Genomic DNA, 14120 nt, shown 5'->3' with positions numbered 1-14120 from the left:
GGAAAACCGGAAATTAGGTTTCTGCAGAGATGCTCATAAGGGGGCCTTACGTAAACGGAAATTGAGAAAATATGTATCATCACAGTGATGGTTATAAAATAGTAGCTATAGCCCTGTCTTGATGGACACTGGTTAATTATGTATCCTACTCTTAAGTTGGTTACCACTGTATTCTTGATTTACTCACTCGCATTTATAGCTGTTGTAACCAAATTGCAAAACAGGCCCTTCCAACTACCTATCTTAAAATGAACAGCCACACAGATGACAATAAAGTGAAGAGAGTGCAGGAGGGAAAAGGACCTAATGTGGTCGACAAAATTGGGGCGGGGCGAGTTGAGAAGAGCAAGGCCAAGTACAAATTTAAAAAAAACCCTAAAAATACAGCTACACTTTGAAAAACCATTAGCATTTTTTATATGTGTATCATTAATTCCATTTCCATTACTAAAGATCACCTTTTGTATTTCCTTGATGTTTAAATTCCTTGGGTCTGCTATCTTAGAGGAAAGCATGTTTCCCTCTTGTATAAAAGAAAAGCTGAACTGAGTGAGGCTGATGAAAAATTTAAGGTAGCTGCCAAACACTTTTGGAATCTTCACAAATAGCTTGTATATCAATACTATGTTTTCTTTTGATGTATCCCTAATAAAAAAATCACCTTTTTAGACTCCTTTTTTAAAGCACCAAGATATTCCTCTTAACATCTTCTAAAAGTACAATCTAATTTTATATCTATCCATCCCTACACACTCACACACACTCACACACTCACCTACACAGAAGCTTTAAAGACTCTTCTCTCTTTCATGCCCAGTTCTACTGAGTCTATCTTAAGTGAATAACTCCTGAATATACCCTCTCGTCTTTACTTCCCAGGCTTTGGGGTGGCACTCCTCACCTCTCACACGGACTATGATAAGTCTCCCTAACTTCCTGTCACCCCACTCTACTGCATCCACGACCACCTCCCCTTCCAACTCAACTCACTATATCACGCAGCTGATCATGACGTGCCTCTGCTGAAAATCTTGCAGTATCCTCTCCAATACCAGAATAGAGCCCAAACGCCACCACCGGGCCATTTACCCCTATGTGACCTGCCTCCGATCTACCTCTCCAGCTTAAACTCCCGGAGCCTCCCTCTTTGTCCCAATTTAGATCCAACAATGACAAATCACTAGCGGTTCCTTGAACGTGCTTCTGTGCCTTCACACAGGCTAGTTCCTCTGTCTAAAATGCCATTCCCTGTCTCACCAACACCGTCAACTCCCCCCTCCCCTTTGAGAGCCTCAACAGTTACCATCTCTCCTATGAAGAATTCCCTTACTCTAGTGTCACCAGCCTCTGCAAAATAAATCACTCCCTGCTCAGAGTTACAACTGTACCTTCTGCATAGCTTTATTATCGTCTTTTACATATATATACTATTACATATCCTGCATTACGACAGTTTAAACTTGCTTATTCCTCCTAAACAATCAAGCTTCCTTAACGATGGGGATATGGTTCTGTAGTCTTGGGAATGAATGTGGTCTGATACTTAGGAGGCAAGCAGATACGGAGAGAATGAGTAAATACGAATCACTAAATACATAAAGCTAATTAAAATCATAGTTTAACATTGTATATAAAACCCCCAGGTGTCTGAGTTGAAGAACCGGAAACAGGCTGCGGAGACAGCAGTGAGGGCCGAAACAATTTTACCCGAAGCCACTGGGATGGTACAGCCCGCAGCCTTCAGCGCTCTCACCGCATCACACACCCGCGCGGGATAAACACAAACAGCAGCGGTCGTAAGGCCTGTGAAGAAAGAAATCGTAACAGCCTGCTGTATGGCAAGTTCAACTTACACAACAGGTTTTTAATTATTATTTACGCCACCACCCTGGGAGAAATCAAAATGAGAGGAGCATTGATTCCCCTATGCTGCTGCAAAAAAGTTTTGACTCCCCACATTTCCTTCCAGTTCTTGACAATACAGATCATTTTCTCCTTGTTCAAGTCACAGAATAAACTGTGACGTAGTGGCCTTTGAGGTCAATATAAGACCAAAAAATTCCTAAGAATTAAACTTAATGGTCTTGACTCAGTGAGAATATTTTATTTCATGTAGGTAACAAAATCCAGATTTGTACAGCTAACAGACAGTGGATGAAAAAAGTGGATGGCAACCTGACAGGGTAGGACAGCAAAATGACATTTAACTGATCCTATTCCCTCTCTTGCAAGAAACAATACAATCTGGATCTGGAGCCCTCATTTGGAGGAATAAGCTCTTAAATTAAAAAAAAAAAATCAAATAAAAATCAAACAGCCACTAAAAGACAAAGCAAGAACATAGATTCCTACAGAGTTGCTACTTTTTTTCCAACCTCTCCTCCAAAGTTACTTTTAACAATTTTGTATAACAACGCCTATCCATAAGTAGTGTTTTTATTGTCAAGCCAAAAGATACATAAGTATTTTTCAAAAGCTGCGGAGTTGTTTAGGTCTATAAATTATCTTCAAATTATTTGGGATAAAAGACCTGCATTGGGCCAATGCAACATCTCCAGTTGCATATTCATTATGGACAGGCACTCCTGGGAATCATGAAGCATCCCTCCATGCAAAGGTGTGGCTCCTAAAATCAGCCCAGTGAGTACTAGGGCACATGGTCTTGGAAACACCCTTTAGCCTTCCAGACCTCAGTTTCCTCGTTTAGAAATAGCAGATCAACTCTCAAAGGTCTCCTCCATTCCTAAAATGTTAAGATTCTAAACTTATGGCAACTTTAGAAAGTCCTTTCTTTCATGTATACTAAGAGAGTGAATATAACTTTTTTTCAAACGATCTAACCTAATATACGAGCATGCAATATTCCCCATTTGCATTTTATTCTCAAAAGTATTTCATTTACTCACAGAAAATACTTTATGTATGAGATGTGATTATTAAGTAATGAGACTGGCTTTTGCACATGTGGCTAGGGAATGAGAATCAGTATTTTAGAGTCACTAGACAGAAAATTTCCCACACTGAAGAACTGGAAAGAAAAATAAAGAAACTCTCTACCAGCAACTTTAATCCAGGATGGAAAGAACTGACCTAAAAATGAGACTCAGATTCTCTCCCTGCTGTTTTTCAGAGAAGAATCTCAATTATTTGTCTATGTACACAATTCTACCATGGATTTTATCGATTACCATTTTAGCAGCTGAGTCTTGTCTTAAGTCCTTTTAGATTTAGTGATTAGTACTATAAAGAGGTAAACACAGACAGATTACACACAACAATGTTACCTTTATCGTGCATATTTAAAGTTTTTAAGAGATCTTCCCGGATTGGGTACTTGGCTTTATAACAGAGCCTTTGAATGTTGGAAGATGTGTCATCACCCGAAAGTGTAGTAAGATCTATAAAGGTAACAGCTTTCAGGAGCCAAGCAGCCTGGTTTAAGAAAAGTAAAAACAAGATTAAAAAAAAATTATCTCCAACCCAGTTAGTTAGTAGAAAAATCATTAGACAAACAGGGGTGCTAAAATCTAACATCTACACTGTTCTAAGGCATGTCATCCTCATATGTGAAATAAACCTTGCTCAAGAGTGACAAAAAAAATGAACACTACATAGAACAAAATAAAAAAGGGATACAGAGTAGCCTTAAAAATTATTTTTCCAGGGTACCTAGGTGGTACAGTCGGTTAAGCGTCCGATTCTTCATTTCGGCTCAGGTCATGATCTCAGGGTTGTGAGACTGAGCACCCCCCCCACCCCCCTTGGGCTCTGGGCTCAGCATGGAGTCTGCTTGAGATTCTCTCTCTCCCTCTGTCCCTCCTCCTATACACGCACTCCCCCTCTCTCTGTCTCTCAAATAAATAGAATCTTTTAAAAAAATTATTTTTCCTTCCATAGCTATCCCAAAGTGAAATCCCTAACAGATCAAGCCTTCCCACACCAGACCTCTCCATCTCCTCCACTGGGAGCCCCTGATGGCTACCATATGACAGAACTTGGGAAGAAGAGGGTCTCTATCTGATATTTTACACCTCCAGTCTTGGGATCTGGGAAGAGACATTTAAAAAAGGGTCTCTAATTTCTTTGTTGTTATTGTTGTTTTCACTTTAATCCAATTCCATTTCTAAAACAATATTCATAGTTCATAACTCATTCTGACGAATTTCCTTTTATCTTCCAATTGGAATATTTCCAAAAATGAGCAAAATGTAAAATGTCATCCCAAAGGATTCAATCACAACATTTTGCCTCACTAGTGAGATGAACTCTGAATTCCTTTTAGACCTGTGATACACAGCACATCTTTGGTCAGTAGACAGCGAAGGATGTGCTGACCCTATAAAACATCACTTTTTGAATTTTGGAAAATGATTTATGAAAATTAATAGTAAGGTAAACACAATGGTCAAAGAAGGTCAACTCATGCCTAAGGGCCTCAACAACAGACACACCAGGTTTAGATGTTATGATTTAAAAATTAAAATAGAAGACAACCAAAGAAGGTATGTCTAAGGAACTGAATAAATGTGTTAGGAAATATGCCATTTAATTCACTCATGAATAAAGATGCCTCAAATTCATTTGCGGCTTTGCCACTCAAGAGTGATAAGATTTTTAACTTGTTTGGATAAATGTGTTATCTTTCTCCAACCCATCATCATCATATATGAATTATTAAAATAAGTCATGGACAGCTGCAATCTTTTAAGTTTAGATGCATCTTGAGCAAAATTCAATATTGCGGCCTTGAGGGAAGAGACCAGGCATTGTAAACTACAGGAATAGAATGCTCAAGAAAAAACCTTACTTGCCACTCCTTTTTCACGGTTCTGCGTGCCTGGATTTGTTGTGCACGCCTCAGAACTGCGGGTTGATTCACTTGCATTTTGGAGATCCAGCTAAGGTCTAAAGGGGAAAGAAGAACACTTCTTGTTAAATATATTCACCTATTTTTACATGGTCCTTGAAAGGCTATATCATTTTTCATCAAAGCTCTTTTTAAAGCTTATGCTTCTTTTTTGCACAATTACAAAGAAAGAACCTTGTTGAAAGAAACCCAGTCGTGAAAAGGCATACTTCATGTAAAATCAAGTACATTTGGAACCAGAAGAACCTGTATTGATTCATTACATAGTTATGTCCAACAGGGAAAGAAAACGTTATGTTACTCGTGCCGCGTGCCTCACTTCTGACAGCAAAGACTTATTTGTAATTGTCCAGTCCAGGAGAACAAATGATTAATAAATACTTCAGTGAATTAATGTTGGGGCTTAAAGGAATCCTTGATCACTACCCCCCTTACTGACAAGACTTATATCTACTAGACGCTGATGATATAGCCCATTCTTTCCTCAAAGGGGACTTTTTGAGAATGTATTAGCAGTTACAACACTGATAGTAGTTAGAAAAAGGGAAAGAAAAAAAAAACCAAGATGTTCAAAATTCTGTGAGACATCTCTGTTGCTTCTGTTTTGAAATGTCCTTCTCTACCCTGATCCTACCCTCCATCTCTCTGAGTTAACTGTAATTTCTATTTTAAACCCAGTCTACAGCTTAGCTTTTGTGAAAACATTGCCAGCTCCCCAGAGAGAGCTTACATCTGGATACAGCTGTACTGTACAACTTGTACTTAGTTCATCAAGGAATCGTGGTAAAATGGTCTCCTGTCCTTCCTTACTCTGTGTGAGTCATGATCTTATCTTTAAGTGACTAACACCAAACACAGGGTGTATTTCAATTGTATTTCAGTTTTATCCATGAACACTCTATCACATAGGTGACTTCACAGTAAATTGAATGCTTACCCATTTACCTTCCGTAACTAACTTCATTTTCATATCCCTCTAGCGCCTTCTTCCTAGAAGAGCCTTAAAAAACTACTGTAGAAAAGGAAATACGCCCCAACTGTCCACAATGTTGCTTTCTGCAGTTTTCAGTTAGCTGTGGTCAACTGCCGTCCACAGACAGATGATCCTCCTTCTGAGGCATCAGCGGGTCAATAGTAGCCTAACACTACGTCACATGCCTACGTCATTCACCTCATTTCCTCTCATCAGACAGGCATTTTATCATCTCACATCATCACAACAAGGGCGACTACAACATGATAAAGTATTCTGAGAGAGATCACATTCACATAACTTTTATTATACCATATTGTTATAACTGTTCTATTTTATTATTAGCTACTGTTGTTAATCTCTTACTGTGCCTACAATTTTCTATAGTGTGGGGGAGAAACCACTGATTGCATACTGCACTATGTAACAACACTAATAATAATAATAATAATAATAATAATAATACAGCATTTGCATCCACCACAAAAATAAGACCACATTTCTACAAAACACATTCTCTCTCTCATTTCCAATTGATTCTTCTTATCAATATTAATATTACAGAAATTCCAAGTCAGAGTCTGAGTAATTAATAATGATACACTTATTTAAATATCACTGAATGAGGAGCAGAGTCTGGGTGCTTTTTTTTCCCTAATTAAATTATTTTGTTAGCCGAAATTATTTAACAAAACAGATTTTCAAAATTTCAATCCATCTGTTCCTCCAAGACACTGTATGGTTTCCTGCTCATCTGCTAAGCTAACATCAGAGTCTAAGGTCAAGCAAATGATATCTGCCTCTTCTTCCCCATCCACAGATGGGTTCTAGGTAAAGTCCAAAGAAATAAGGCCGGACTCATCCTAATTTATGACTTATAAGAACCCCTCTCTACCCAAAGACAGGGTAAAAAATTGTTGTTAATGGTGATTAGGTTTACCGAAAAGACCATTTCAGGCAGATAGTAAAAACCAACGAGGCAGAATTGTGTGAAATACAAGACTCACCACCAAGCAACTGTTGACAGCGGCCAAAAGAGGGAAGCCTATGCTGGTGGGGCAAGGCTCTGAGGGCCGTCCTTTATCTGTCATAGGACCCTTCTTGGATGCTCCTCCCCACCTCCTCTCTACTCCCCACCCACATGACCACCATAGGAAGCACAGCTACTCAAGAGACATCTCCGGCAATCCCAAGACTTCACCACTTGGCTACCTTTGCCCTCACAGGACCCCTCTTCTCCCTCTCTGCCCCTCCAACCCTGTGGTACAGGCTTTCTAAACCACCAGGAGTTCACTGGCAATTATGTCATGTTCTCTCTGGACCTGTGCATGCTGGTTGTTCCTTCTGCCCTTTGTCATCTGGCCAATAGAGTGAACTCCCCCCCACCAAGTCTTTAAGACTTAGTTCAAATGCCACTTTCTCTGTGAACTTTCTCTGAACCATACCAGTTGGGCTATTCCTTTGCTTCTTTGCACTTAATGCAACTTTATAATCTACCTTTAGTGTAGTCCCCTTATTCGGAATGCACCAATTTGTCCAAATGTTTATAGTCCCAACAGATTTTTAAAACTCCAAGCAAAGTGCCTGACACATGGGTGGCATTCAATAAATCAAATGAATGGTTCCCCAAGACCAGACATGATCAAATTATGGGCAATAGCTTTCCCAACTGTTTTTTTCTAAAAAAAAAAAAAAAAAAAGTGTTTTCTTCCCTCCCCCCCAGCTTTATTGAGGTAAAATTGACAAAAACTGTATATGTTTAAGATACACATCTTGAGGGGTATCTGGGGGCTCAGTCAGTTAAGTGTCTGCCTTCAGCTCAGGTCATGATCCCAGGGTCCTGGGATCAAGCCCCCACATCAGGCTCCCTGCTCAGCGGGGAGTCTGCTTCTTCCCCTCCCTCTGCTGTTCCCCCTGCTTATGTGCTCTCTCTCAAATAGTGTCTGCCTTCAGCTCAGGTCATGATCCCAGGGTCCTGGGATCAAGCCCCCACATCAGGCTCCCTGCTCAGCGGGGAGTCTGCTTCTTCCCCTCCCTCTGCTGTTCCCCCTGCTTATGTGCTCTCTCTCAAATAAAAAAAAAAGATATACACTTTGATGTTTTGATATACATCTACAAGGTGAAATAATCACCACAATCAAGCTAATTAACATTTCTATCACTTCACCCATTTTCCACTTTCTGTTTTTTTTCCTTTTTTGAGTGGGTTGAGAACACTTAAGATCTACTCTCTCAGCAGATTTCAACCATACAATAGAGTATTGTTAACAACAGTCACATTGGGGGCACCTGGATGGCCCAGCCGGTTGAGTGTCCAACTCTTGATTTCAGGTCAGGTCATGATCTCCTCCCTGGGCTCACGTTCACTCTCTCTAATAAATAAGATCTTTAAAAAAACATAAAACAATAGTCACAGTGCTGTACACTAGATCTGTGGAACTTACTCACCTTGAATGATGGAACTTTGCACCCCAGCTTCTGATTAAAGAACTTGTGGATCTCCACAAGAGAAGCTGGGGCTGAAACATGAATGGAATACCTGAGGGCATCCACCTTAAAAACTAATTTTTAGTACAATTCCCCACCAAAGGTTAGAACCCACGAGGCCTGCTCTCACACTTCTCAGACACCACTTGCCAGAGGTCCCCATGAACCACCTCCCAGAGGATGTAATAGGATTACTTCTCTTGCAATATCAGCCTCCACTGTTAAAAATATCATTAGTGGTCATAAAATTATCCGGCCCCGTATTTAATCCAGCCACAGAATTTGCCTCTGTGACCTCCCATGGTAATGAATTATATAAGTGACTATCTCATTTTATTAGCCCTTAATTTGCTACTCTTTAATTTCATCAAATAACCCTTGTTCTCATATTATAGGGTCTAGGGAAAAGAAAGGACTGACTGGCCTTTGTTATGTCCTTCATAATTTTTAATATTTTATTCGAGTACCCTTTAGCGTCTCCTTTCCAGAAGTGATTCTAATGCACGCAATCTCATCAGTACCATAGAATCTTCTCTTACAGGGACCAGGAGGGGTTTCAAGTACATGTGCCTTTGGGGAGAAGAGACACGAAGCCATAATTGGAAGGAAATAATACTCTTTTCTCAAAACTCTCCCATGAAAAAATATCCTATTGTGTCTCTTATATGTCATTTGGGTGGCTTTCGGGCCCTTCTGTCAGTTATAAATTTGTTCTCAAATACTCTTCTCACAATTTTTTACTATTATTATTTTTCCTATGTCTCAATGGAGACAAATCAGTTTCGCTACAAATCCACCATGTAGTCCTTCTGTCACTTCCACTGATGCTTCCACGGGTGTTCTCATGCTTCTTCACAATATTCCTAAAACATGTAACACCAAACAATAACTCTGTGAAAGGAGGTTTATTTTGTATTTTGATTTTACCTTTATTCCTAATGGAGAAAAATAAATTGTGATACGCTATTAGATTTTTTTTCTCCCAAATTTGGGAAAAGAAAGATTAAATATCCCATGTTTGCTCTTTTCATTGTTTATTTTCAATTTTAATTTGCAACTTCCTGGGAATCAGCCACAGCTTCCCATATGTGCAAGTGCCCAGGATAGAAAAAGTTGTTCAATGAGCCCGTTACATCATTGTACATTTATTTTTTACCTCAGACACTGAAACCAGTGAAATATCAACTTGATCATGTCTAGTCTTTCAATCTTAGCCTTGGAAAAGGTTAGCTTGGCTAGAAAAAAGAGCCCTGGATGTCAGTGAATGCCTGCTCCATCCAGCCTCAGTAGATACTGAACTTACATAAATGAGCAGACTCAGCCTTGTCCAGTTCCTAACCAAAGATACAAGACAGAGACCTCATCCTTACTAGCAGGTAGAAACTAGAATTCGTTTTCTTCCCGAAGTCTAGCCTACCACCCAATAAGTCCCAGATGCCCCCAGTGACCATGGGCCAACTCTTCCAACATTCTATCAGGTAGATAGACAGTTTACCCAGACAGATGGTCTAGAAACCAAGACACCAACAGCTTGACAGCAAATACTGCCACCAGTCAGAGCCTTACTACTATGACATCTCCCCACAGCTACTGTGACCCTAATCTCCAACTCCCATCCCACACACATTCTCCATCAGACCATTCTTTAGAATATGAATCCAAGTCCTGGTGAGTGATGAGTTTACTACACCCTCTAAAATACTTCAACGTAGATTTCTGGCACCAAGCTGAAGGCCAACATGATCTGCTTACTTGTTCCTTCGGTACCAACCTTGCATATTCTCTGCTTACACTCTTCTTCCCTCTGGCTGTCATTTTCAGTATGTCTTGTATCCACAGCCATGTGGGTTATAACAATCCCTCAGAACACATCATCACAGTGGAAGAGAGCCTGGGTTCACATTACAAGATACGTGTGCTCTTGGACCTGGCTTCACATAGCAGCATCACATGGGGATTTTAAGGTCTCCCTCCTTTCTCTTACCCTTCATCCCTCCTTGAGACATTAGCCCTTTCCCGGCTATCAATGCTCTTTACTAAACAATTTCTGTCAATTATTCTCCTTCTTGATCATCAGCTATTGTCTGTAGGTTGATCGAGGCACTAGAAGGAGAACCTAGTCACTCATTCTGGCAGCAACATACTGTTGGGTGCAGTCCCCAGGGTGTCTATTTCTGTTCCAATTGTTCCCAGGATGCCCTTGATCACTCAGTCACCAGCCCCCAAGGTTCGGCAGCAGGTAGGGGCTGATGTTATGTAGCTAGAGAGCCACGAGCGCTTAGCGGGGTGAAGCACCCATGTCCAAGTCCTACCGCCACTGTGTTTAGCCTCTCTGGTCTGCAGGCTCCGTGCAGCACGATGCGAGAAACGTGGTGGCCTGAAAAACGTTGCTGCTGTCCTGACAAAGCTTAGGGAACAACGCCACAGACTGGGAAGAGTTGAAAAATAGAAAATACAAGCCAATGTATGGGGACAAAAAGCAATGTGTTTAACCAATATTTCCAACTGGTTCCACTGGTCACATTGGTCAGGAATCTTTCAGTTAAAAATGATGAAAACTGCCTCTGGTGATTGGACCAAAATGGGAAGGATGGTAAAATCTCAATAACTGCGAAGAGATTGGAAGAACCAGCTTGGACAAGAGACAGGAACTGAAGACAATACAGAGACAAAGCTAGAAGAACAAGGCCGGCACTGAACAGCAACAGGCTGACGGAGGTGCCACAGCAGCGGCTGTAGACAACACCACTGCCGCTTATCCCAACTCACTCAGAGCCTCAGGTTCCATAGGAAAGCATCCAAAGCCTGATGTATGCATGCCTGTCGGGTGCAGGGAAGACGGAAGATCCACTCCTTCCTCTGTAGCGCCTCCAACCTGATCTACGTACGAGAAAGAATGACCCAAAACTAAGAGGACGCGTGTTCGTTGCTGGTCAGCCAGAAAATGATAAATTTCTATTACAATGAGCAGTGAGTTTGGGACATGCTAGATGGGATAGCTTCTCTTAGAGATGCATAAAGCATTTAGCACATTAGACTCTATAACTAAGTCCCACAGGAAAGAAATCTCTTGAATGGTCTTTAACTCAGCATTTCTCAAACATTGGACCACAAAAGGCTTTCTCCCTGGAATATACACTCACCACACTGGCTGGACAGTAAGTCAAGTTCAGAGAAAGGGAAGGTCAGAGTAGGCTCCTCCAGTTGGCTTACAAAAACTCTTAGTAGATTAAGGGGAGATGTGAGATTGACGCTAAAGCAGAGGTTCAGTCTGGAGACATCTTTGGTTGACCCAGCCGGCGGTGGGAGAGTACCACTTGGACCTGGTGGGTAGAGGGCAGAGATGCTACTAAACATCCTACAATGTGTGGACAGTCTCTTAATAGTGCAAGTGCCTGATATTAAGCTTTCTAATTGTAGTATAAGTGCCTGACATTAAGCTTTTGATCGCTGAGGCATCCATTTCAAAAGACATCCATCCTGAATAAACATGTGGCCAGCTGTATGACACAGCTACTAACAAACCAACCAGTAAGGAACTAGACAGCCCCACACACGAAGGTTCCTCTTTCAGAAAGCCCTGGTGACCAGATAACTGCCTGCCTGAGTGACCCTGCTTCCCCTTTGCATGCCCCAATCCCTGCTCTTTTGCTTTAAATTAGCCAATAAAGAGTTAGCCCACAAAACCCTAGACATCCCACCCTCAGACCCTAATAAAGACTCAGGTCATTGCTTGTGTGTGTGCATGCTAGCTCTTTCTACCTGAAACCTCACAGCATAGCCCTCACGTATGCTGTGCACTCTGCAGGACTTGTGAGTAATAAATCCTGATCCTCGAGTTCCCTGATGGTTTCTGCTGAAGTGTGTATCTTGCAGTCATAAGAATGGAAAGAGACGGCCCACCCATAAGTAGTAGCCCCGGTAGGGGAACTGTCCACGGAATTTGCCACAAGTGATATGCCCAAGTGAGCACCACAGGCATTCCTTTTTTTTTTTTTTAAGATTTTATTTATTCATTTGAGAGAGAAAGAGAGAGACAGCCAGCAAGAGAGGGAACACAAGCAGGGGGAGTGGGAGAGGAAGAAGCAGGCTCATAGCNAAGATTTTATTTATTCATTTGAGAGAGAAAGAGAGAGACAGCCAGCGAGAGAGGGAACACAAGCAGGGGGAGTGGGAGAGGAAGAAGCAGGCTCATAGCGGAAGAGCCTGATGTNGCTGGAATCACGCCCTGAGCCAAAGGCAGACGCTTAACGACTGAGCCACCCAGGCGCCCCACCACAGGCATTCCTAACCAAGGGTGCTACCTTCAACAGGCTCAGGACAAACAGAACAGTCCAATAATAGAAAATTAACTGGCCCCCAATGTCAACAGTGCCAAGACTGAGAAACCCTACTCAAAGGATGGACAGGATTCAGAAAAAATAAAGAGGAAGCGCTGAAGGTTTATGGGAAACAGCAGAGGCAAGTGGGCTCTATTTGATTCACTGTGGCTTATTGTAAAGCTTCTTAAGTACCAGACTAAGGAGTCTAGATCTGTGCTATCTGATCAGTAGCCACTGGCCACATGTGGCCATCTGAGCATTTGAAATGTGGAACAGTCCAATTTGAAACATGCTTTAAGTATAAAGTATTCAGCAGATTTGGAAAGATTTAGTACAAAAAAAAGAACATAAAATATCTCTGTAATTAGGTTTTTTTGTTTTCTGTTTTTTTTTAAGCCCAGCTTGGTACCCAACGTGGGGCTTGAACTCACAACCCTGAGATTAAGAACTGAGTTGAGATCAAGAGTAAGATACTCCACCAACTGGGCCACCCAGGTGCCCCTATGTAATTATGTTTTGATATTGATTATACACTAAAAATATAATATCTGTGATATATTTGGTTAAATAAAAAGCTACTAAAATTATTTTCACCTGTTTCTTTTTACCTTTATAATGTGCACTTAGAAGATCTTAAATTACGTTGTGTTGCCTATTATATTTCTACTAAACAGCACTGGTCTAGACTTTATCCTGTAAGTGATCAGAGCCACTGAAGATTTCCGAACTGTGCTGTAACAGAATTAAAGAAGCATTTTCTAAAAATAATCAGCATACAGAATATGTCCCATAGAAATGCTTATACAAATATGCAAGTGCAAATATGAAAAGGTATTTATGGTAGCACTGTTGCAAGTGACACCAAGACCCATGATTGCTTCAAATATAGCAGATCCATAATATGGAATATGATCCAGCTATTAAAAAGAATGAGGTAGATCTGTAAGTACTGTCATGGAAAACCGATTATGATACTTTACTCAGTGAAAACAAGTAGCCTGCACAGCAGTGATTTTCTAAAATAAAAATGTTTATAAAAACAAAAATACAAGTATAGAGCATATATCTGTTGGTACAGTGCAAAAAAAATAATAGAATATATACCAAATTGATAGAAGAGCTTCTCTACAGAGCTAGAATTACTAAGATTTCTACTTTCTCATGTTATATAGTTCCATAACACTGAAAATTTTTACCAAGAGCACGCATTACGTTATTGAGCCGTAAAAACAAAATATACTTAACTCTTTTGAATTGAGAGGCACTGTCAGGCAGCAGTGTGCAGGACAGGTAGGAAGAGACTACAGTAGGTAGACCAGCAAGATGGCTGTTGCTATAATCCAGGCATCAGCATCAGACAACACCTCCATGGGGCATTTCACACCCCAAACCTGTCATGACCAAACTCTGCCACTGAGTCCTTCCACGAATCCAGCCTCACTCAGCTGCATGATGCCAGGCAGAAATGATA

At 40.9% G+C, this 14120-nt stretch overlaps 1 protein-coding gene across 9 annotated transcripts in view; it reads right to left on the bottom strand.

The window, feature by feature from the left end:
* DERA (deoxyribose-phosphate aldolase) overlaps window positions 1-14120 on the bottom strand; it is a 120080-nt gene that overhangs the window by 64940 nt on the left and 41020 nt on the right. For 4 of the 9 annotated variants that reach the window (XM_034646643.1, XM_034646640.1, XM_034646636.1 and 1 more), the window contains 5 exons: window positions 11471-11650; window positions 11097-11207; window positions 4808-4905; window positions 3285-3432; window positions 1708-1803 (listed from right to left, as the gene is read on the bottom strand). In XM_034646643.1, the coding sequence (XP_034502534.1) occupies window positions 1708-1803; window positions 3285-3432; window positions 4808-4905; window positions 11097-11207; window positions 11471-11650 (633 nt within the window). The remainder of the gene's footprint in view (window positions 1-1707; window positions 1804-3284; window positions 3433-4807; window positions 4906-11096; window positions 11208-11470; window positions 11651-14120) is intronic. The other 5 variants (XM_034646638.1, XM_034646639.1, XM_034646642.1 and 2 more) reach the window with 3 other exon arrangements.

The sequence above is a fragment of the Ailuropoda melanoleuca genome, chromosome 16 (genome assembly GCF_002007445.2).
Source record: "Ailuropoda melanoleuca isolate Jingjing chromosome 16, ASM200744v2, whole genome shotgun sequence".
NCBI lineage: Eukaryota > Metazoa > Chordata > Mammalia > Carnivora > Ursidae > Ailuropoda > Ailuropoda melanoleuca.
This window is presented reverse-complemented; position numbering and strand designations above follow the sequence as displayed.